This window comes from Eutrigla gurnardus (assembly GCF_963514095.1).
Source record: "Eutrigla gurnardus genome assembly, chromosome: 24".
NCBI classification, from domain to species: Eukaryota; Metazoa; Chordata; class Actinopteri; order Perciformes; family Triglidae; genus Eutrigla; species Eutrigla gurnardus.
This window is the reverse complement of record NC_139935.1, coordinates 8,413,521-8,436,187: the sequence shown is the minus strand read 5'-3', so window position 1 is coordinate 8,436,187 and position 22,667 is coordinate 8,413,521. Positions and strand designations below refer to the sequence as shown.

General features: G+C 43.0%; 2 protein-coding genes across 2 annotated transcripts in view; both read right to left on the bottom strand.

Annotated features, from left to right (window-relative positions):
* LOC311010050 (scavenger receptor cysteine-rich type 1 protein M160-like) overlaps positions 1-22,667 on the bottom strand; it is a gene marked incomplete at both ends in the record, with an annotated part of 90,886 nt that overhangs the window by 28,759 nt on the left and 39,460 nt on the right. Inside the window, 2 exons of the mRNA XM_084004528.1 lie at positions 14,541-14,695; positions 16,547-16,763. Of these exons, the coding sequence (XP_083860654.1) occupies positions 14,541-14,695; positions 16,547-16,763 (372 nt within the window). The remainder of the gene's footprint in view (positions 1-14,540; positions 14,696-16,546; positions 16,764-22,667) is intronic.
* Positions 17,216-22,589, bottom strand: LOC311009998 (CD5 antigen-like; the record flags this gene model as incomplete). Its single annotated transcript, XM_084004481.1, has 4 exons — positions 22,461-22,589; positions 17,918-18,232; positions 17,679-17,824; positions 17,216-17,245 (listed from the first exon to the last, which is right to left on the bottom strand). Exons 1-4 carry the CDS (start codon positions 22,492-22,494, stop codon positions 17,216-17,218), a joined length of 525 nt encoding a protein of 174 aa, XP_083860607.1. The 5' UTR covers positions 22,495-22,589.

Sequence of the window (22,667 nt, the reverse complement as noted above, 5' to 3'; positions counted from 1 at the left end):
TATTCCAGTTACCAATTTTGCGATGTCTATTTTAGGAAGTAGAGAATGAGTCGGACTACAAATCCTTACCGCTGATGGTTCCCAAATGCCGCTGTCTGGGCTGGAGCAGAGACAGTGGATATATAAGAGTTTCCCCTTCCCGCTGAGGTAGTCTACCCACAAACCAGTGCAATGACCAAAGATGGTATATTTACGACAAGATAACCCACTCTGTAACGGAAACCCATGGTGATGATCGGACAGAGGACCAAGTTGTTGTCCATGCAAAGTAAAGTTATTTGGAGGCAGTTATCGCCTTTTTTTTTTCTTTTTTTTTTCACAGAAAAAATACCGAGGACATGACCTCAGTGTCCTCAATGGTAGTTACGGCCCTGGCCTGGGTGCACGTGGCATTTCTCGGTAGAATAAGATACCAGCATTGATACTCTCAAGTGTACTTGCATGAAATCTGTCCGTTTTAGTCAAAATTATGCTTAAGTACATTTTCCACAACTATATTAAAAATCCCTGTTCAGGACCAACCTTCAATTTTGTAAATTGCAGGTTTATTCCCATGAATTCCTGATAATTCCCATGGAAAGTTTCCAACTGAAACTTGCATTAAGCAGCCCTGTGACGTCACTGCTCCTCTCCTGTCAGCCTCTCTGCTGCTGTGAAGACACACAGCGGTGGTAGGGAGGACGGGCTGGTTGTCTCAACCTCAGAGTAACAACAAGTTCACCTGTTTCCAGACGCTTGACGTGAAATTAGGACTCAACTGTTTTACCTTCAAACTGACGTTCGTGTTGTTTAATCCGACGTTCCGTTTGTCGTGTAAAACATAACGGAGAAACCCATTCTAACGTTCGGTTTAAATGAATCATTTCACTGTACGACTCCAGTAAACTTGGACCCAAAGTCCGTCTCATTCTCTCCGTGGTCTCTCCGCTTCGCTGTCCGCTCTTCCAGCGCGTCATCCAGCCCGCTGTTCCCCCACAAACACGCAGCAGAGACGGCAGAGACACACGGAGCAGTGAGGGGGGGCGACGCGGCCAAATGTCCGTTCAGAACAGAGTTTTGAGTTCATAGTCTGCAGCATGCTCCACGTTATCACAAGTAATTAGTGGCATTATATTCATTACCAAAGCATTGGCTCATTAATTATCAAACTTCCTGGACAATAGAATGATTAAGAGAGCGAAGCTGGGAAGTGACCATGGCGGTGACTCAGCCGTGAAACCCGCAGCCACAGTAACATATTAGTACGACGCTGAAGTTGGCTTCCGATTCGCCAGCCTCCGATTCGGCACTTAAGGGGAAAGTTAAGGGGAAATTAACTCATTGTGCAGTGCGACTGTTTGTCCACTGATTGACTGTTTTTTGTGACATTTCTTGATGTGAAAACTTTTTAGACATTTTAGGTAAGACATCAGCTTTGCCTGACACCTACTATTGTATCTGTAAAACTTTTATTTAATTTGTGAAAATGCTAAAGGGGAGATTTTGCCGTTTTTGTTTTATACCAAGACCTCATTAGACCAGGTCCAGATCCAAACCACTGTGCCTAGACTTCTCAGATCTACGCACATTCTGGAGACTGGAGGGGAATCAGCGACACAGATGGAGCTGTGGTGAACTGAAGTCAGATTGTAGGAAGTAAACGTGAGAAGAACTATTATCATTTTGATGACTCGCACACATTTAATTACACTCCATATCATACGTTAGATCCGTGTTATCATGATGAACTCCAGCAGTGTTTTTGATGCCTTTTCATGCAATTTTTTTCATAAACACCTTCTTTTAAAATCCAACTCGTATCTTAAATCAAAATAATTTAGAAATATTGAATCAGCGCTGTCACCGCAGGAGGAGGAGGAGGAGACGGCCCGACTGCATGTAATACAGGATACAATAAATACCCTCCATTAGATCCAGTGGCGTGGCGTGGGGAACATTTCCGAGGAAGCCAAGTGAGACACAACCTCGAAGCTGTGTATGTTTTTTACGGGGTGGGAGCAGAAAAACGGATGTTGCAGTTTATATGTTGCTATTTCCCGTGGTCGGATGAACTATTAGAGCGCCCAGCATCATTTTACCAGGACTTACACACGCTGAGCTCTCTCTCTCTCTCTCTCTCTCTCTCTCTCTCTCTCTCTCTCTCTCTCTCTCTCTCTCTCGCTCTCTCTTTCTCTCTCTCTCTCTCTCTCTCTCTCTCTCTCTCTCTCTCTCTCTCTCTCTCTCTTATTATTATTATTATATGATTATTGAGGGAGCAGGAATCCTTGTCAAAAAGGAGACAGGGCCAGCAGAATAGCCGCTGTAGCTTGGCGCTACCAGCTAGCCACTCAGTGCGGACGTAATTCTCCTCATTAAAGGTCCGAAAACCTTTCTTTTTTTCCACCAAGGGAGTTCAGCGCAGCTTGGCCTCCTCACAGACAACAGGGTGCAGTAACATGTTTTCAACACTCATTCACCCCGTAACATTTAGAGGGGCGCTGTTTAACACATCATGAAACGCTCAATAATTACTGAAGAGAGACGAGGAGGAGACGACAGACACATCACAGAGGGATTACGTAAACTGTTAAAAAAGTGATTTTATTAAATGATGGTTATATTCTGAAAAAACGGAGGAAGCCTGGCTTCCCTTGGCCTCTGCAAGGAAACACCACTGATTAGATTAGAAAATCAGGAAATGATCCATTCGCCAGTGTGCACTTTGATACTGGGAGTGATTTTGATATGAATTTATTATACAACCATACAGTAGAATGTCTTGATATTTTCTAAAATAACATTCAGGATCACTCAACAAGAATCCATTGAAAATATTAGCAAACCTCTTAAGGTATAAGTTTAATTCATTTATGAATATGAGGAAATTATCTGATTGTCAGTATGCACTTGAGAGAGATTTTGAGGTGACTTTATTATAAAACCATCCAGTAAAATGACTTGATATTTGCTCTGTAACTGCTAGTCACAGTCACTCTGAACAAAGATCTATTGAAGAAATTAGCAAACCCATCATTTTCCTCATGTTTAACCGTTGCACCTGATATAAAAACTGCTTTCAACACCATTTTGGTAACTTCGGGCACCCGTACCGTAAGTACAGGAATAGATGCGCAACAGATTTCAAGCGGCGGCTGGCGTGACCGCAGTGAGCCACGGCCCCCAGCCCGACTGGAGGGGTATCAACATCCGTGAGGATGTCATGCGGGGTTTGTAAGATAAGGAAGACAACAATCATTGTTCATTTTAACGAAGTCACTTATTAATATGGCAATTTCTTGCATCACAGAGCGTGTTTGCTGTAGCTCATCTGCAACGTTGTTGATGGCGGTGATTGTGTCTCAATTGTGTCTCGCTGAAGTTGCAGGACGGCATCAGTGAGCACCCGACCGCTTGATGTGCCATGTGCCCAGGGTGCACTGCTGCTTTGCGCCGACTTGGAAGCTGTGCCGTCCTCACGTCACCCTCCCTTATAAAGGGAACATTGCGTACAGCTTGCCTGTTTTATAAATCAGATTTTTTTTGGGGGGGGCACACAAACTTTGGCTTTTGGGCGTACGTACACTTTTAGTAAGGATCCTACTGACAGTTTTATAAATGAGGCCCCAGGTCTGTGCCACGGTCAAGTCCTGAAGTGCGCGAGGGCTCGCTCACGGACATTTTGAGCCCACTACTTTCGATGCTGACTTTACCTGAGGGAATTACCCACAGTTCATAGCGTTGCAACGTGAAAACGTGGGGTTACCAGGGGAAGTCAGAGGAATTACAATGTGTGGAATATTACATTTACACAGATATATTAACATTAAAGATTTAAGGAGCATAAAGCACTTGAAATCATAGACATAAATCAGACGGGTGTGTAGAGGTGGATACACAGGTGGAATGAGACGCACACATATTTGTTTCTTTATTGTATGTTTAGGGGGTGAAGGAAAGGTAATGGTACATGCCAATTAGGGAAACCTACACCCTTGCCTCTCAGCCAGATGAACCACCAAAGTGGTTCCACCCCAAAGCTTCAAATAAGTACGCTAGGGACCCCTAGTGGTGAATGAAATAATGAAGAAAGTCAAAGAGTTTCCAGTCAACCTAACATGAGATGTTTGCTTCATGTGCCGATCCAACATCAAATCATTTGAGAATTAAAGTCATCTTGGTGATACATGTGTGTGAGTGTGCCTTTCATAAATAGTGCTGAACTCAAGGTAGAAAATAAGTCATTCGGTAAAATTCAAACCTGGATTTGAACCATCAACACTTTGATAATGTGTCTTATTCCTTAGCCACTACACCACCATTGTCTATTTGTAACATGAGATAGTAGTAATACTTATAATAATGATATATAATAATAATCATTTTTAATATAAGTAATGGATCCATGAAGGTGGGTCAATGCAACTCATATGATAATAACAATAATTATAATAAACAGGACACTACAGGGAGTCGAACCCCATCTCAGTAAACTGAAAGTATCTCCACCGCTGTCTTTTTACATTATTATCACCATTATGTATTCAAATCACATTGCATCAATCGGTTGAAAAGATTTACATTACCGAGCTAAATGTGTCCAATGGACGGATCAAAAGAAGGCCATCGTCGACACATATGAGGCAAACTACAGTCACAACTTACACACAGAGACAAGATCATCTTTAACTCAACACATGGACTCGTACTAAACCTTTGCATACAAGTTGTCGAGGAAAAACCCCAAATAAACCACAACACAAGAAGCTTTCTATGACTGGATTTGCACTAAATCCAACATCCAACAGCTTCCATTTTGGCTCCACGGTTTCTCTTTCCCCCGTGCTTATGGATGACGGATGATCTCTTCACCACAGCCATAGTTGCTTCTGCGTCTTCGTGCTTTCGTCTCTTGCCTCGGCCGACTCCGAGCTCGGTGTCTGGCAGATACGAGAGAAGCGAGGATGAGAGGAGGACAGAAGCCGAGGGGAACAAACACAACGAGGAGAACCAACACAGTCATGGAGGATGCAGAGGAGGAGAGTGGAAAAGAAACCAGGACAGAAGAGCACAAATGGATCTTCTTCCAGGATGAGATGAGATGATTGATTCACCGTTCATCTCCTCTGATTGAACAACGGGTGTCGTCTATGACATCATGCTGACAATTGATCAGAGAAGAATGCAAACACTTGGTTGGATTTAGAAGATTCTGGTTGTGTTTGTGAGACACTGATCTCTCTGGTTCAATAAAACACATGAATTCAATATTAGTTTGGATTAAAGAGGTCTTTTTTTATTCAACAGGTCACTTTTGCACTCGTTTCACCTCCGTGATGCTCTCCACATATTCAGGCTGTTGGAATGAAATTCAGGATCGAATGTCAATCAAATAGGAAACAAAATCTAAACTAATCAAATGCTAAGAAAATATAATCCAATGTGTTTGCAAAACCCACCCTCCTCACCTTGGCCTACCCACATAAAGGGATGCCTTTGTGACCTGTAACCATGGCAACGGACACACGACGTCCTCCGGAGAACGGCAACGTGGTTGTACTTTGTGTTAAAGTTGACTATTTGAGGTCATTCACTTTGTAATACAACGCTTCACTAAGCTTTACGTTTAACTAAGCTAGAAAGCTGTCGCCTGTTGGGAACTCTACATATTTACTGGAAATGTTTTTGGAACGCCCTCTAGTGGACAAGACGTAACACAACCACGATAATGGCATTGACTATGGATTTACACATGCTAATATTGAACTAGGGCTGAAACGATTCCTAGAGTTATTCGAGTAACTCGATTCTAAAAAATGCTCGAGACAAAAACTGCCTCGAAGCTTCTTAAATTCCTATCTCGCGCATTATGCCGCTGCTCAGCAGGGAACATTGTTCCACACTCACCGTTTTTCAGGAGTCCTGGGCTGCAGAGTGCAACCATTTAGGGCGCACATGCGACCAGAAATCAGTGAAGTGCGGCTAAAATGTGTTCCTTGGTCGCACCGGAGCTCCAGCGGGTCTAATAGCGTCTTTCCCCCCACAGCATACAGAGATGAATCACCACGGTCTGAGCCAATCAGAGGCCGAGTATGTGCGGGCCTTCATCTCTGATTGGCTCTGACCCCGGTTGAAAAGTTTTTTTCATACAGAAAGTTGACATGCCCGTAACACTTGTCTCCCCTCGCGCCGTAAGATCCCGGTCCTGTCTCACGGGTCTCCGTCCAAGACGGTGTCGCAGCCCTATACTGAACCAAATATGGATTTACATTTGAACAGGATTAAAGAGACACACTGACAGCTCCACTACATATAGGTGCTTCATTTATTAGATGGTATTTTAATACAATTTATATTCACCATCAGTGACAACAAACACCAGTTGTTCCTGCAAGCAGCCTGTTTGGCCTCCCTCCTTATGTCTCCTTATGTCTCTCTCTCTCTCTCTCTCTCTCGCCTGAAATTCTAAACAACAATTTCCTGACAATGTGCTTCAAATATGACATTTATTTACATGAGTTGTATTGAAATAATTACATGAACACTAAATGTCTACATCACTGATCTCATGGAAATAACAACAATAGGCATATACAGTGTATATATATATATATATATATATATATATATATATATATATATATATATATATATATATATATATATATATATATATATATATATATAGCATAATAACACAATTACACATATAATATTAATTTCACATATGTCAACATGCACACAGAGCCTTTATAGTTACACATATGTAACAGTGTAAATAATGAATTTGTTATTTTGTTAAATTCCTGTCAAACTTGGGACTGCAACCAACGGTTTTATTTTGAAAATGTACTTTATTTTGAAAGTCCACAGCGGATGTTTGCGTTACGCTTAATGCTGGGCATTTGGTTTAGCGCTCAGAAGCGAGTAACGTTACGCTGTGGGTGAGTTACCATTCTGTTCGCTCGGACATCACGATAATTATAAATGGAAACTATGTTTTCATATTGTTATATTATTATGTAGACTCGGTCAGCATTTAATGTGTATAATTGCTTGTTAAGCGTAAGTCTTGTAAAACTCGTAGTTTGACTGTTTTATGAAGAATTGTTGCCGTAATATGTGCGAATGTGATTTAAGCTAGCTACCAGCAGCACGAGGTGTACGTGACCTGCGTACTCTCATCTCTCTCATGCGGAGCTCTTCTTTTGTAGGTCGAGGAACAGACTGACATCTTTCATTGACACGCTGGTTGTGTGTTGTTCCCATGTTTCAGGTATGTTTGTTTGTATTGTTGAATGTAAAATATTCTGTGTTATATGTGAATGTGTAACGGTCCACTATGTGCCAGTCTCTCTTGCTCTCTGCGTTGTATATGTAGACCTGCACCTGCACATGGGGAAACCAGTGTGTCAAAGACAGCACGTCAGCATCACGGACAGAGACACAAGCAGCCCTACACAACACATAATAAATGAGAACGGAGGGCTAGCATCAGAGACAACGTAAAATAAGCTACGCATAAGCTAGCATTGAGCTCTGCGCCTGAACTTAATAATTTACCTGACGCCAAATAAACGGTATTAATTTCTCAATTAGATAACAAAAATACAGTAAACTAAAGTGATGTGTTGTGGGCTTTATGTACGGTGGCCCAGAGGTGTCAGGCCAAATACAAAAGCCACAACACAAATACAAAAGTCACAACACAAATACAAAAGTCACAACACAAATACAAAAGCTGCAACACAAATACAAAAGTCACAACACAAATACAAAAGTCACAACGGAAGTGACCTAAAACACGGATAAACTCAACTTCCCAAAATGCATTGCGACTTGTCTGACTTCTGAAAAGTTTTGGATAATGGCGGACGATTGCGGTGATTCTGGCGACAGTCAGCAACAAACCGCGTACACATGTAAGTATACTGTAACATGATTTTTATGTTTCCAGCTGACTTTTAAATCGTATTGATAATGAACGTTACTTTATTGTTGTTGGAATTGTACGTTAACGTTACGAATCGAAGGTCCTGCTAGCCGGCTAGCCTACAGACGGTAATTTACCACAGAGGTTAGCGAGCGTAACCGAAGCGGCAAATGTGCCGTTTTTACCGACTTTAACTAAAAAGATAGTGCTTATGTTAAAACGTGGTTATATATTTACTAACGGTGGTAAATAACACGGTGCATCATTGTTCGTTAAAGGGAGGGATGGAGACACCGAGCGCCTCATCCGGTGGAGGGAACGATGAGGAGAAGTTCACCGGCAGGAGGAATGCTGCTCTGAGAGGCTTCATTTAAGAAAATGTGGTATTAAATGTTATAATTCTCATATGCAGGGCTTAAGTACTACTGGTGCATATTTAGCTACTCAATGATATAAGGTTGAACACCAGCATATAGATGGGAGATGTCCTGCTCTCCTGAGATGTCTACCTGAAACGTTCTGTTGAACAGCAAGAAATCATCAATGTGCTGTAACACTTTTCTATGTACTGTTCTTCATATAGGATGTTTCTTAAAGAACAGGGGTGGAGGGAAGGTGGAGCTGGATGAGCTAAGAAGAAGTGGGAGACCCTCAAGCAGAAATACAAGGTGAGTTGGAAGCAGTTTAAAGTATTGAACTCTACATGCTTGATGTGAAGCATAAAAGAAACAAGATGAAGTTGTCTTTCTTATTAATAATCAGGTAAAGTCAGTGCTGGGTAATATCTACAATGTGTTAAAACATCAGAGTCCATTAAGTTGGTCCCATGTGGAACAGTATTACAGTACATATTATAATATATGACTAGTGGTGAATAGTTGATCTAAACAATGATTACAAGAAGTGTTTGTATATGTTGTTTAAAGGAACTGACAGTGTCAGCACTGAGGGAGGAGAGGTCACTGCTGCACACTGGAAGTGTTTGTTGTCATGGATGAGGTGATGGAGCAAAGACCTGCTATTACCCCACTACACCCCATCTCCTCAGCCATGATGCCAACCACTGCAGCAGGGTCTCTCCTCCAGAGCAATGTAATTTAATGTATTTAAAAAAAACAGGCATCTACCTAAGGCGATGCTATAGAAAAAATTGCAGGTGTTTTTTTTTAAGTGCATAAAGTGCCAAATAAAGTCCATCATGGTTGAGAAGTCTGACTGCCTGCAGGAAAAAGCTCTTCCTCAGTGTCTGTCCTGGCCTTTATGCAGCGTTGACGTCTGCCCGACTGCAGCAGGGTAAAGAAGAGATTTTCCTGGCTCTCAGCCTCACCCTCTTGCTGTACGTTTCCTCCAGCGTGGTGAGGGATGCCTTGATACCCTCTGCAATGCAGCTCGGTCCCGTGCAGTGCAGCTTCCATAGCAGGCTGAGGTACAACCTGTGAGGATGCTCTCAATGGCTGCGGAGTAGAAGGTCCTCAGGATGGAGGGGGAGACCTTAAACTTCCTCAGCCGCCGGAGAAATTACGTAAACTATATATAAGGTATGTTCTGTTAGTAAGCAGTGGACGAGGTTCTCCTTGGAACGCCTTGAAAGACGGAGGTCCTTCCTTAAATCCCCTCCCCCAGCGGGGGAACATGAGGATTGACCTGCAGTACAGCCCTCTGGCACCAACCTGTAACAGAAAACACAAGATATTACATTTATTCTGAATGTTTTCCTGTTAATTTGTTGATGAACAGTACTTATTTCTTATCATACACGTATTGCAACCTGTATATATAACATGGATTATTTGTCTAATAAATGATTCACTAATAGCCCACTACTTGTTTTTTTTATCCCACCAAACTCATACATGATATTAAAACGGCTTATATTAGCCTACATGTCTGTTGATTTTGTTTATGCATGCATATGCCTGTCTATTGATAATCAAATAATAGAAGAACTTATTTAAACCAGATAAGTGATATTACTTACTTCAGAGGGAAATCCAAATTCCATGTATGTGAATAATGTAGCTCCTCCGACGGCCGATTTCCTCCGTCGTCTCCGCGGTGAAGGTGCTGGTGTTCCGTGGTCAGAGGAATAATACAATCTATGAACATTAATGATCGATAAAAGCTGCTTAATAGTTGCAATCCATGGCGAGTGAAAGCAGCTACTCAGGTAAGAGGAAGAAAGCGAGAGCGCGCATATATAAAAAACTGTAGAAAACATTTGACAATGGTAGTTTGACTGAAAAAATATTTTGAAATATTTAATTAAGTGTAATCCTAATCATGCTTTATATTTTGATAAGTAATGTCCATTAAATGGGAGCTAGAACCGAAATCGATTCAGTTATGTGAGAGAAGATGAGAACGAGATGTCACTAAAGTTTAAAAAAAAAAAAAAAAACGTAGTATGAGATGTGTTTGAGGTCACTTCCGTTGTGGCTTTTGTATTTGTGTTGTGACTTTTGTATTTGGCCTGACACCTCTGGGCCACCGTATTTATGGCACTTTAGCTTGCAATTATCCCTGCAGCGTTTAGCATGTGATTTACCGCAGCAGTTTCCACACGTTCTGCTGTGGATTACCCATAAATCACTTCTTTTAACCCTGTGCCGCAATGCAACATTGACACCAGCAGATGGCACTGTCCCCATTTATGCAGGCATTTTAACAAACTATTTACAACCCGTTACAAATGCAGGCCATTATGATCTTTTGTGTTTTATATTTTATTTTCAAGTATGCTAAAAAATGTTATCACTATACGATCACTGTGCAGAAGCGAGTAACGTTACGCTGTGGTTCGAGGAACAGACTGACATCTTTCATTGACACGCTGGTTGTGTGTTGTTCCCATGTTTCAGTTGCAGCAATAAACAAGTCCAGTGGTCCATCCAACCGGTCTCGTCTGAGTTCATAGCAGCAGAGCAAAATCAACAAGGTCACACATACAGAACAGGGCCTTACTGTTATGCATCTTTAACTTGTTCCATGTAATGTCAAACATTGGACAGCAGATGTCGCAGTATTTAACTGGATCCAAACAGAACGTTTCCACACATTGCTTCGTATTGATTCAGTGGTTCAGAAAGCTTTGGTTTCTCCGTCACTACGTGTTGAACCATCGTTAATAGAAGCGTGTGACGAGTTCACGGAAAGAACCCCGCAGAGAACTACAACGTCTTGTTTACCTTCTGCTGCTTCCGGTCTGTTTGTTAGCGTCCAAGGCCAAGTCTGAACGTCCTCTCCTCGGCCTCACAGGAATACGTGCGGACACCGGCTTCAGACGCCATGTTGTCTTCTCCATATTCAGTCCGGTGAAACGTTGGAGAAAACACTCCGCTACTCATTCCGGACAACAAAGTACGGCCTGGAGCCACCGTTTCCCGCACGGACGTTTTGGCCCCGCCCACTTCCGCCTTGGCTCACCCTACTCCTTTAACGGCTACTTGTGTAGCTAGCTAGCATCGAAACAAAAGCCCAATCCCGACGTCCCCCGTCACAGACTCACACACTTTGATGCATGTTCACGTTAGGTCCCTGATGGTTCAGGTCTTAGACCTTGGGGGGGGGGGGGACATTGGCATTTGGCCCAAGATGTCGCCCATCTGGTCATTTCTCCGTTGTTGTCATGGCAACATGTGACCTTTATGGGATGCTTTCATACGGTTGTGCTGACATGAAGTGCAGACTGACGGATCCATACAGAATCATTCTAAAGTCAATCACTGTTTCAACTACTGTCCTGTGGACCATCGCACACATATTAGACAGTATATATAGCAATAATAACAATAATTATAATAATAATAAGCTGGACACCACAGGGAGTCGGACCCCATCTCAGTAAACTGAAAATACCATCACCAGTGTCTTTTTATCTTATTACTGCCATTATTTATTCCTTAATATTATATTTATAAATGATAGATTCCACTCAAAGTGGTCCAAGACTGATCACATGATGACGTGAAACTACTTCAATTTAAAAACTGTCAAAGTGATTGAGAACAATGATTTGACACGTTGGAGTCAAACATTTCTTTACAACATTAAAGAGACCAATCGGAAACGGAGACAGACTTTGGACTTTTGATTGGAGGAACTGTTTGGTCCCAGAATGCTCTCTGCCAACTCGTCAGCTGTTTGCTCTCAGCTGGAACACAAAAACAAACAATATGACAAAGTTCACAAATATTGCTGTAAATATGGTAAAAAGTGACTTTAAAATACTCACCACTTTTTTAACCGTTAGGAGCTAAATGTGTCAACATGTAGCCGTTCATTTCAGAGTATGTCACTTGAAAAAACAGACAGATACATCACATGATGTAATATATATGTATTTATTTTCATTTGCACAAAGATTCCAGAGGAGCAGTCGTTGGATGTGAGGATTCCTCCATGTTGGACTTCACCACTAAGAGCCCTGTTCCATGTTATTCTTGTACTATGGGGAGCTTTGCTCCGTTCTATTGACTGGAACACTGTTGATGATGTGAGCCTTACCGTTACACTGAGCCTGCTAGCACTGCTAGTTCACTGGACCATAGATTACCATCCGCATGAACACCTGGGTGATTCATGCATCTGGTTTTAAGTCCAAACACTGGGACTACTATCACTGCCATGCACCAGCATTTTCCAAACATAAACAGTCCTTGAGCTCTTGCTCTGACTTCATGATAGAATTGTGAATAAATAGTGAACGGCACGTCGTAGTCTGTCTTCTCTTTAGTCTGTCTTCACAAATCTCAAACAAACCAACACGCTGAACAGATCTCAGGCTCCTCCAACAAAGCTCCTTAAATGTGTCCAAAACTAAATCACAGCACTTCAAAACCAAAACGTACCACATGAAATAGTCTAGAAATCAAATATAGGCAGAAAATGGAACATAGAAACATGAAATGAGAGATTTGTGGTCGATTGTAATTCCAAAACAAATACAAAGTCAAGATTTCAATGTTCTACTTCAACTGCATCGACCTGCTGCATATGTTTCTTATGTTTATTCAGATTGTTTGCTTAGTTATGACCATATTTCTCATCAAAATCTGTTCAGTACAAAAATGAGCAAACTCCCTGAGACAGATGCTTCATCATTATTCTATATACAGACTTTTTCAAATTTACTTGGATCTGCTGATCATCCCATGGCCTCATATTTGTTAGTTTTTGGTAATTTTGTTTCATTTTGCTTTTTGTTTTTTCTTCTCATCATATAAAACATCGTCATGAATAAAAAGTCACGATAAACAACATTCCTTAAACTAAGTCAAATGAGCTCAAAACTTATGAAAAATAGCAAAATCAAGTACAATTGTTATGAAATGAGCAAAATGATTAATAAGAGTAAAATCCAGAAATACAAAATCAAATACTTGTTTATAAAGTACAACATTAAGTCAACACTTTATGTACAAAATGAAGCAGAATTCTTATGAAATATGAAAATTGGTTCATCACAAAAATAAGCTGTTCATTGTGATTCTCTTCAGCTAAATGTGTCCTGCTGCCCAAATCGACTTCAAAACAACAATGAGCCATGTGAACCACAAGGGGGCGCTGACGTGAAGTCATGACATGTGACTAACAGATGAAGTCGGTGTGAAAACATCTCTGGGACCTCCAACAGGACTCTGCAGTCCTGGTGCTGGGAGATTTCAACCACGTCTCCATGAAGAAACCTGTTACCATAGCAACAACAAGCCTCGCTTCAACAAGGAAGTAAGGCTCCTATGCAGTGAGACAAATGCTGCATTTCAATGTGGCGACAAAGACCAATACAAACTCCTTAAATAGCAACTTCAAAAGGCAGCTCAAACAGCTGAAGCCACTTCTAGAGTCACACCTGAAAACAAGCTCCAAGTCCATGACTTTAAGGGGGTTTGGCAGGGCCGGCACACAATCACTAACTACAAGACCAAGCATCATGTGAGCCCCCCTTCCTGAGAGGCTGAAGGATTTCTAATAATAATAATAACACATTCAATTTATATCACGCTTTTCTGAACCCAAAGACGCTTTACAGACAAGAGATAAACAGACCATCAGACAAAACAATGAAAGAAAGAAGATGGGTTTGGAGGCGGGACTGGAATATGGTGAGGGACTCAGAATCACCGATGGTTTGGGGAAGGGAGTCCCAGAGCCTGGGAGCTGCCCTGGAGAAGGCTCTGGCCCCGAAGATGTGGAGGTTGGATTTGTGGATGGAGAGGAGACCGGCTGATGTGGATCTGAGGGCCAGCGAGGGTTGGTAGGGGGGGATGAGGTCAGGGAGATGATGGCGGGCCAGATGGTGGAGTGCCTTCTAGGTGAGGACCAGGATTTTGGAGGGGATGCGGTGGGAGATGGGAAGCCAGTGAAGGTTCTTTAGGACTGGGCTGATGAGACGGGCGGCTGCGTTCTGGACCAGTTGGAGTCGGTTTGTGGAGCTGGAGTTGATGCCGTGGAGGAATGAGCTACAGTCATCCAGATGGGAGGAAATGAAGGCATGAATGAGGATGGAGATGATGAAGAGGAGGGGGCCGAGTACAGATACCTGGGGAACACCCTGTGTGACTGTGGCTGAGGAAGAGGTGTGGTTATGGAGGGAAATAAAGTGGGATCTGTTGGAGCCAGCTGAGTGCGGTACCTTCCATACCGAGGTCTTGGAGCCTGGAGAGCAGAATGTTAGGGCTCACGGTATCGAAGGCTGCACTCAGATCGAGGAGGGTGAGGATATTGAGGGAACCTGTGTCAGCAGAGGTGAGGAGGTCATTGAGGACTTTGACGAGGGCTGTTTCAGTGCTGTGGAGGGGGCGAACACCAGACTGGAGGGGCTCAAACAGATTATTAATGTGGAGATGGGATTGTAATTGTGTCATTTCTACTGTAGATTGGAGTCCAGTGAAGCTCAGACCAGCTCTCTCAGTCTCCCCACCCTAGGTTGGCTGGTCCCCCTTTTCAATCTCAGAGCATGATTTCAGAAGGCTGCTCCACCATCAAAACATCAGGAAAGCGGCAGGGTGCTTACCAGGGTGAAGTAGAACAGCTGGTGAGGTGGTGCCAAGAGAACAACCTCATCATCAATACATCTACAAGCAAAGAGCTGATGGTTGACCTCAGAAAGAAGGGAGCCCAACACCTCCCCCTCTCCATCTATGGCCATCTTGTTGAGAGGGTCTCCTCCTTCTGCTTTTAGGTCCCAACATACACCAGTCCCTCTCATGGGACCTGAACATCAGTGTCATTGTCAGCAAAGCCCAGCAGAGACTCCACTTCCTCCGTCAGCTGAGGACATTTGGGGTTAGCAACAGAGAGAAAGTAGTGCACAGAGCCTCCGAGGTCATTGGCTGCAGTCTGCCTACCATCGCCTCACACTATGACACCAGAATCATCAGGAAGGCTAGAAACATCCCCACTGACCCCTCCCACCCAGCACATCACCTGTTCACTCTTTTACCATCAGGGAAGAGGTACAGAAGCATCACCAGCAGATCCTCACGCTTCAGAGATAGCACCTAGCTCCAAACCCCCCACTTCAACATGGACATCTTTTCATGTCCAGAGTAATAACAATATAGTAGAAATGTGATGAGTCATATTTCCAGAGGAACATGCGTATGAACATGAGCTGGTGTCGTTGTGTTAGAAACCCATGTGGATGTGAGAGGAGCTCCTTGGAGGTGCTACTCTGCTCCCCGAGCTCCTTCCTGTTCAGTCGGCCCTCCTTCAGCTGCACCAACGCCCAGGTTGTAGTAATCCGGCTCCACGTCCTCCCGTCTGCCCGGCTTCTGCCCCCTGCTGGCCTGGAGAGACGTGACAGCACACAGACATGTGACTTCCTGCATGGCTCCTCTCTCCAGGTCAATGAACACAGACTGGGTCAGTGCTCTCAACAACAGACATGTGTCAGTACCTTACAGCAGAAGTAAAGGCCAACGTTCACCAACAGCAGAATCAGCGGCACGGTGACCAATCTGATGATGACAGGTCTCAGATCTGATGATCACATGGACAGTCATCACATGACTCATCATGACTCCAACAGCTGCCATTCAACACAAACTAGGGACCTGGCATTCTGTCCTCCAGTCCATTGTTTGCTGTCACCATTTACAGACCTGGTTTCACTTTGTTCACTAGATCAGGGCTGGATTCCAGAAAGCAGGTTTAGTTCAAACTCTGAGTTTGTTAAGCCTGAGAAGAGGGACACTCTGGGTCCTCTGTTCCACAAAGACAGTGAACCTAAACTTCCACCTAATAGATATGGAAGCACATTGATTGGAGCAGCCTGACGTCGGGACACGATGTTCAGAATCAGAATCAGAAAGGAGTTTATTGCCGAGCATGGGCAGACTGGCAATCTGGCATCAGATTAAAACCATATGTCTTAGGCTGCCTGTTTGCACAATATTCTTCTGCTTCATTTTCAGCTGCAGCCACATTCTTTTTGTGTCTGTGGGATTAAACCTAAATCTAAAAGAATATTATTACATTTCACTTCTTTCAGTCATGCTAATCAGGAATTGAACAGTCAGCTTACCTACGACAGTGACAGAGAGCAGACAGCTCTCAGAGGAGAAGTTATGAGAAAGAACATGGACGTGATAAACACAGCTGTAGCGTCCCTGGTGGGCGGGCTCTGCAGCAGGAAACAGGAAGTGGGTGGTGTGATTGACAGCTGGCTGGGTGTAGTTGTGTGCTGAGTTGGAGGAGGTGAAGGTGAGCTGGAAGGAGCCTCCTGGGTACTGTGGCTGGACGGAGCAGAAGACGATGAAGGTGGAGCGCCTGAACGCCTGAAACCCCTGCTGCTGGGCCTCGGAGACCCCGTCCATGGAGGAGGACACGGAGATGTTTGGCTGCAGCAGCAGGTCTGTAAAGACAGAGAGATGATGAACGGTCACATGAGGCTCGTTGGAGATGAACTGCTCCTCGCCTGGAAAGTAGACGAGATCAGGCGGCAGCAGCAGGAGGCGGAGCCTAAAAGCTGCCGTCCAGTCCAACACTTTCCAGCAGCCTTCATAGACGTCACAGGAAGTCATAGAAACAGTTACATCCTGTTAGATGCTACCTGTAGTTTGTGAACACGTTCAGATTGATATATTTTTTAAGAATTAATTTGGATTTATTCATATTTGTTCATAAATATCTGGAAATGTGTGTATGTTGCATTTTATTCTCTCCTTTCCTCTCTTGATGTCTGCCTCGTAAAGAATGATGTAACTACTTGTTTTGATAAGTGCTAAATAAATAACCTTTATTATTGTCGTTATAATTATGGCTATTATTATTATCAAACACAAAAGACGTGTTTGAAAATGTTTATTACACAACATGAGACTTACAGCCCATGATCTAGCGTTAAATATTAGAATGAGATCAAGATACGCTGTGGAAACAGGAAGTGATATCACAGGTCTGACAGACAGACAGACAGACAGGTGTGTCCTGCCAGGTGAAGCTCAGCAGTCTATGGAGGGTCTGAAACTTCCAGAAACCAGCCCACTTCTCTACTTTCTAGGACGTCATTGTCCTGGAGAACTTTACAGTTCAGTCCAGTGGAAACCACTGACTGTCACTGGGACAGAGGAAGGAACATACTGGGAACACTGCTGTCATAGATGATGTCATAGATGATGTCACTGAGGGGCTTACCTGAGCAGGTGAGATTCAGGATGAAAGAAGAGGAGATTGATGTTGTACACTCCCTCAGAGTGGATCCAGAATGAACACAGTCAGACCTGATCCACCACACAGGTCTGTCTGAGGACTCCTCTCTCCGTCCTACAGAAACAGCAGAGCCACAGTCCAGCTCTCTACAGGCAACAGCTGCTTCCTTCAGGGTCAAGCCATCCACTGGTCTCCAGTCTCCCTGATGTTTCACCTCCAGTGTTCCAGCACAGCGACTGGCTCCTCCCACCAACCTGACAGGCTCTGAACAGAAAGAAGAGAGTCATCAGTCAAAGAGCAAAGTGAGTTTGATGAGAACAGAAATGAACCAGATCAAAGCTGCAGCTCCTCTTCTACCTGAGCAGGTGAGTCCAACAGCTTTGCCAGGTGAGCAGGTGTTTCTATCTGAGCCTGAGCTTCTACAGTCCAGGAGAGCAGACTCATGGCCTCCACACTGGAACTCTTTGGTCCACGTTGGAGCCCCCACGTCTCCATAGAGCGCCCCCTGGAGGACTGAAGGAGCCCCACAGCCAAGCTCCCTACAGACCACCTCTGCATCCTGCTGGTCAAAGTCAGCTTCACACACTGAGGACCACCACTGGTTGGACTGGTTGGACTTCACCTCCAGTCTGCCTGAGCACAGACTAGTCCCATTCAGCAGCCTGACAGAGTCTGGAGAGATGATAGAAGATCAAATAGAGAGAGAGAAAAGACACCAGACACCAGAGAAAAAGATGTCATGAAACTATTCAGTGATTCAAACTGGACTCAAAACAATTCCACCATCAGTTCATCATTTACAGTTTTTCTCAATTGCTTTGATTCTCAAAATATAATGAATATTTTCTAAACAACATGTGTAAACCTGAACTAAAAGAACAGATTATCATTTCTCATTCTTTTAAACAAATTGCAAATATTTTAGCACATATATGCAAATGAGTACAATTATCTACAATTTGCACAATTAATGATTGAACATATCTTGCTGATCAAAACTGATTATGTTGTTTCTCAGTTGAATAGTTGCTCTTCAAAACATGTATGAATTCTTTCATGGTGTGAGTCATCACATGTACAATAGTCCGTTCAACTGTCTAAATGTGTCAGCATATATAGAAACAACCAGTGGACACTAATCTGCCTGTATTTAAGTATTAGTGACAAACACATTTACATTTCATTTATATTTATTTACAATGTTGTATTGTATTTATGTATTTCCAATGTTGTTGATGGACAGTAGGCTATGTTAATTGACAGTATGATGCACAGTAGCACTACAGCCCTGAAGCCCTGCACTAAAGAGTAAAGATGAGAACTCTTCGAAGTTGCCTACTTGTCTTTCATTAGTTGCTGTTACGGCCACCACATAAAGTTGGCTCAATCTGTGGCCGCAAACATACCAAAGAGTCCAAACTCGACACTGAAGAGACAAAAACCCAAATCTTTATTAACGAAATATAAATCAAACAATTAACACCACCAGAGTCTGGAGGTCTGGCAAAAAAAAACACAAGAGTGGAGAGAGCCCAGGCCAGCCGTGCAATGGGCCGTAGGACCCGGACTCTTCCCTAACAAAAGAAATAAATGGTAACTCAGGTTACCAACCTAAAACCCCGAAAACATAACCGCCAGACCCCCATCCTCAAGGCAGTAAATCAAAGAACTAAAGTAGAACAAAAACTGCCCCGATCGCAGTTTGGCCGGAACCCGACAGCCCGGACGCCAGAGAGACAGAGAGCGCGCGGCACCTCCCGCGGCTCTTAAATGGACCACAGGTAATCACCTTCCTCCAGCGCACACCTGGTGAGGAGAGGAAAGGGAAAAAAAGAAAAGGAGAAAGGGCGGGCGCGCATAACAGTTGCTTTAAAGGAAAAGTTCGGAATTTTGGACATAGGACCTCATTTCCAACTTACCCGAGGTGATATAGGTCGGTGGAGAAAATTAAAAAAATTAAACCAACCTTGCATGGCATTGGAATAGCTTATACTGTAGGGCGCTTAGGTTTCGTTTTTACGCACTACTACTAACACGCAAAGTAAAATTCCGCTGCTGCTGAGAAACTAGTCCCTCAAAATGTTTTATCATTGAAAATGCAAGGTTGGTTTAATTTCTAAAATTATTCTACCAACACTGACATGTACATCGATAGTCCGACGTTATAATACATTTGTCTCGGGTGTTCTGCGGAGCAGTTAAAGCTGTTTTTAGTGACAGGCTGGATGTTACCGTTGACGTGCGCTAGCTCAACACCAGTTAGCAACGGTCACTTGTGCAACTATAAGGACTGGACCAATTGTGCTGAAAACGGTCTCCACCGACCTATATCACCTCGGGTAAGTTGGAAATGAGGTCCTATGTCCAAAATTCCGAACTTTTCCTTTAACTTATAACATCTTCATGAAGTGAAATTATGATTGCTCGAGTTAATTTCTAGAAAGGCTGAAAAGTACTCGTTACTTTCAGGTCTGCTCTTTTTTTTCTTTCTTTTTGTTTTAAATACTATTGAACACAAGCTGTGTTTGTCAAAGAAGGAAACCTATCACAGTGCACGCTCTCCACTGGGATCTACGTAAAAGCAGAAATACGTAATCCCTCCCCATAAGGATACCGCCAAAGTAGCCACGCTCTCCACTGTGTTTGTCAACACAAAACCGCGACAATGACTGAGTCTCAGACTGAGTGTGATAATGATCCGGAGGAACTTTCAGAACATCCTTGGCCTTATCTGGACTCCATGTTTGAGTTTTACAGAGTAAAAAACATGGACACAGACAAACAGTCATATATTTTCCAATGTGTGTTGTGTTTGCAGAAGGAAAACTACATCTCTGCTTTCAACAACTCCACGTCCAACTTAAAGAAACACGTTGACGTAAGTTAACCAGACTTTCACCGTGTGTTTTTCCTATTTGTCTCGGTCAATGTCATCGTGTTGTGAGAATGTGAGTGTGTGTTGATCACAAAAACTACATTTTGTAGGAAGTGGCACTGTGTGTGTGTGTGTGTGTGTGTGTGTGTGTGTGTGTGTGTGTGTGTGTGTGTGTGTGTGTGTGTGTGTGTGTGTGTTGTGGTTTGAAACGGAGACAGACAAGACAGACATGGGGAGACAGAGTTTGTTGTGCTCCTATATTGTCCTTCCTGTAAAGACAAGTGACCTCAACATTGAGTTATTGAAAGCAGAGATGTTGTTTTTTGTAAAACAGTGATTCTCAACCAGTGGTGTGGGGACAACATTGGTCTTTGAGGGGGTTCCAGTTCCCAATGATAGAGAGTTTGTTCGACGGTGCAGGTTCATTTGGTTACAATTTCAATGATTGTTAATAAACATCTGCATCTGCAACATCTGCTGTAGTCCTGTGATCCCATTCATTTGATTTGAAATGTACTCTTACTCTTACTTTTATTTAAAGTAAATTTAATAGCATGTACTTTTGGATACTTAAGTACCTTTTAAAAGCAAGTACTTTTTTACTCTTACTCGAGTACCATGTCGACTGAGCTACTTTTACTTGTAACGAAATAAATTTTGACCGGTAGTATTTGTACTCTTACTCAAGTACTGGGGTCGTGTACTCTGTCCATCTCTGAATATCATTATGTACTATGGAGTATTTTCTAACGTCCACTAAACTGGTAAATTGTCTGTCAGGAGAAACTTGAACTTCACTAACCAATGAGGAGTTTGTCCCATCTTACATCAACCAATCACACGTCATCTCCAGTCAGCTGACACAGGGCCGGTTTTTGCTATGGGCAATGTGGGCGACCGCCCAGGGCGCAATCTATGTGAGCGAGCGAGCGCCCTCCAAAAATAAATAAATAAATAAAAAAATAAAAAATAAATAAAAAAACTGTCGCTCATTTCCATGTCAAAGTTGGTGGAGTGGGCGCTTGGGCGCCCTCACGTCAACTTGCTGCTGAGAGTCAGAGTCATACAGGTTATGTGTGTGTGTCAGAAGAGGCAAGAGGGAGGGGGGCGGGGGATAGACTGATCCTAGGCCACCACACAACACAAACTGCTGCCAAATAAATTGTATTTCATTCCTAAAATTAACATAGACCCATATACCTACATGTAATTAATTGGGTTATGTGAAAAATGTAAAAAAAATTAAAAAAAATCTGTGTCAATCTCCGTGAATTTATTTACGTGATGTCACGTGACTCCGGTTGATTGACGGGCGAACGGACGGTGTTGGCAAAAGGTCATGCAAAAGGTGCTATTCATGAGTACGGCTGTTACCAAACATATTTATAGAGCTGGACTACAACAGAATAACCACAATGTCTGAACATGGAGGAACCTGCTCAGGTACATCATGAACAGGGCAACTGTAACCGTTTCCATGGAAACGTGAGTGCAGTGTGTAATACTGTCAAAGAAACTTGTACTGATGAAATCAGCATGTGGATAGTATTCAGTTTAGTGTTCAGTTCACTGGACAAACAGAACATTCTAGTAGAGGAAACATTCAGGGTCAACTAAAGAAATAGGACAAACCTGAAATGTGGATATAAGGAACATTTCCAGGCTCCACTGCCGTCCTGAAAAACATCTAAACATTCTGACCACCATTGTTTCCATGAGGTCAAAGGAACTTTTCATTTGGAGGGCAGAGACTTTTTATATGAGACACTAACTTTGTTTTGAAGCACGACTTCAATGTTTTGAGTGAGTTCTGACCTTTTGCAGGTGAGTTATGGTGTTGTGTTGGAACATGGAAGCTATTTAGACAAATCAGGTTCTGAGAATATTAACAAAGTTTCAAGAGATGTTCTAAAGATATTGAAATAAACTGTAACACCAGAACATGTTTAGAACACCACAGCCTGCAGCAGTGACACACAGCAACATTACTGATGATGTCATAGATGATGTCACTGAGGGGCTTACCTGAGCAGGTGAGATTCAGGATGTAGGAAGACATATCTGATGTTGCACACTCCCTCAGAGTGGATCCATAATGAACACATTCAAACCAGATCCACCACACAGGTCTGACTGAGGACTCCTCTCTCCGTCTTACAGAAACAGCAGAGCCACAGTCCAGCTCTCTACAGACAACAGCTGCTTCCTTCAGGGTCCAGACATAGCCATCCA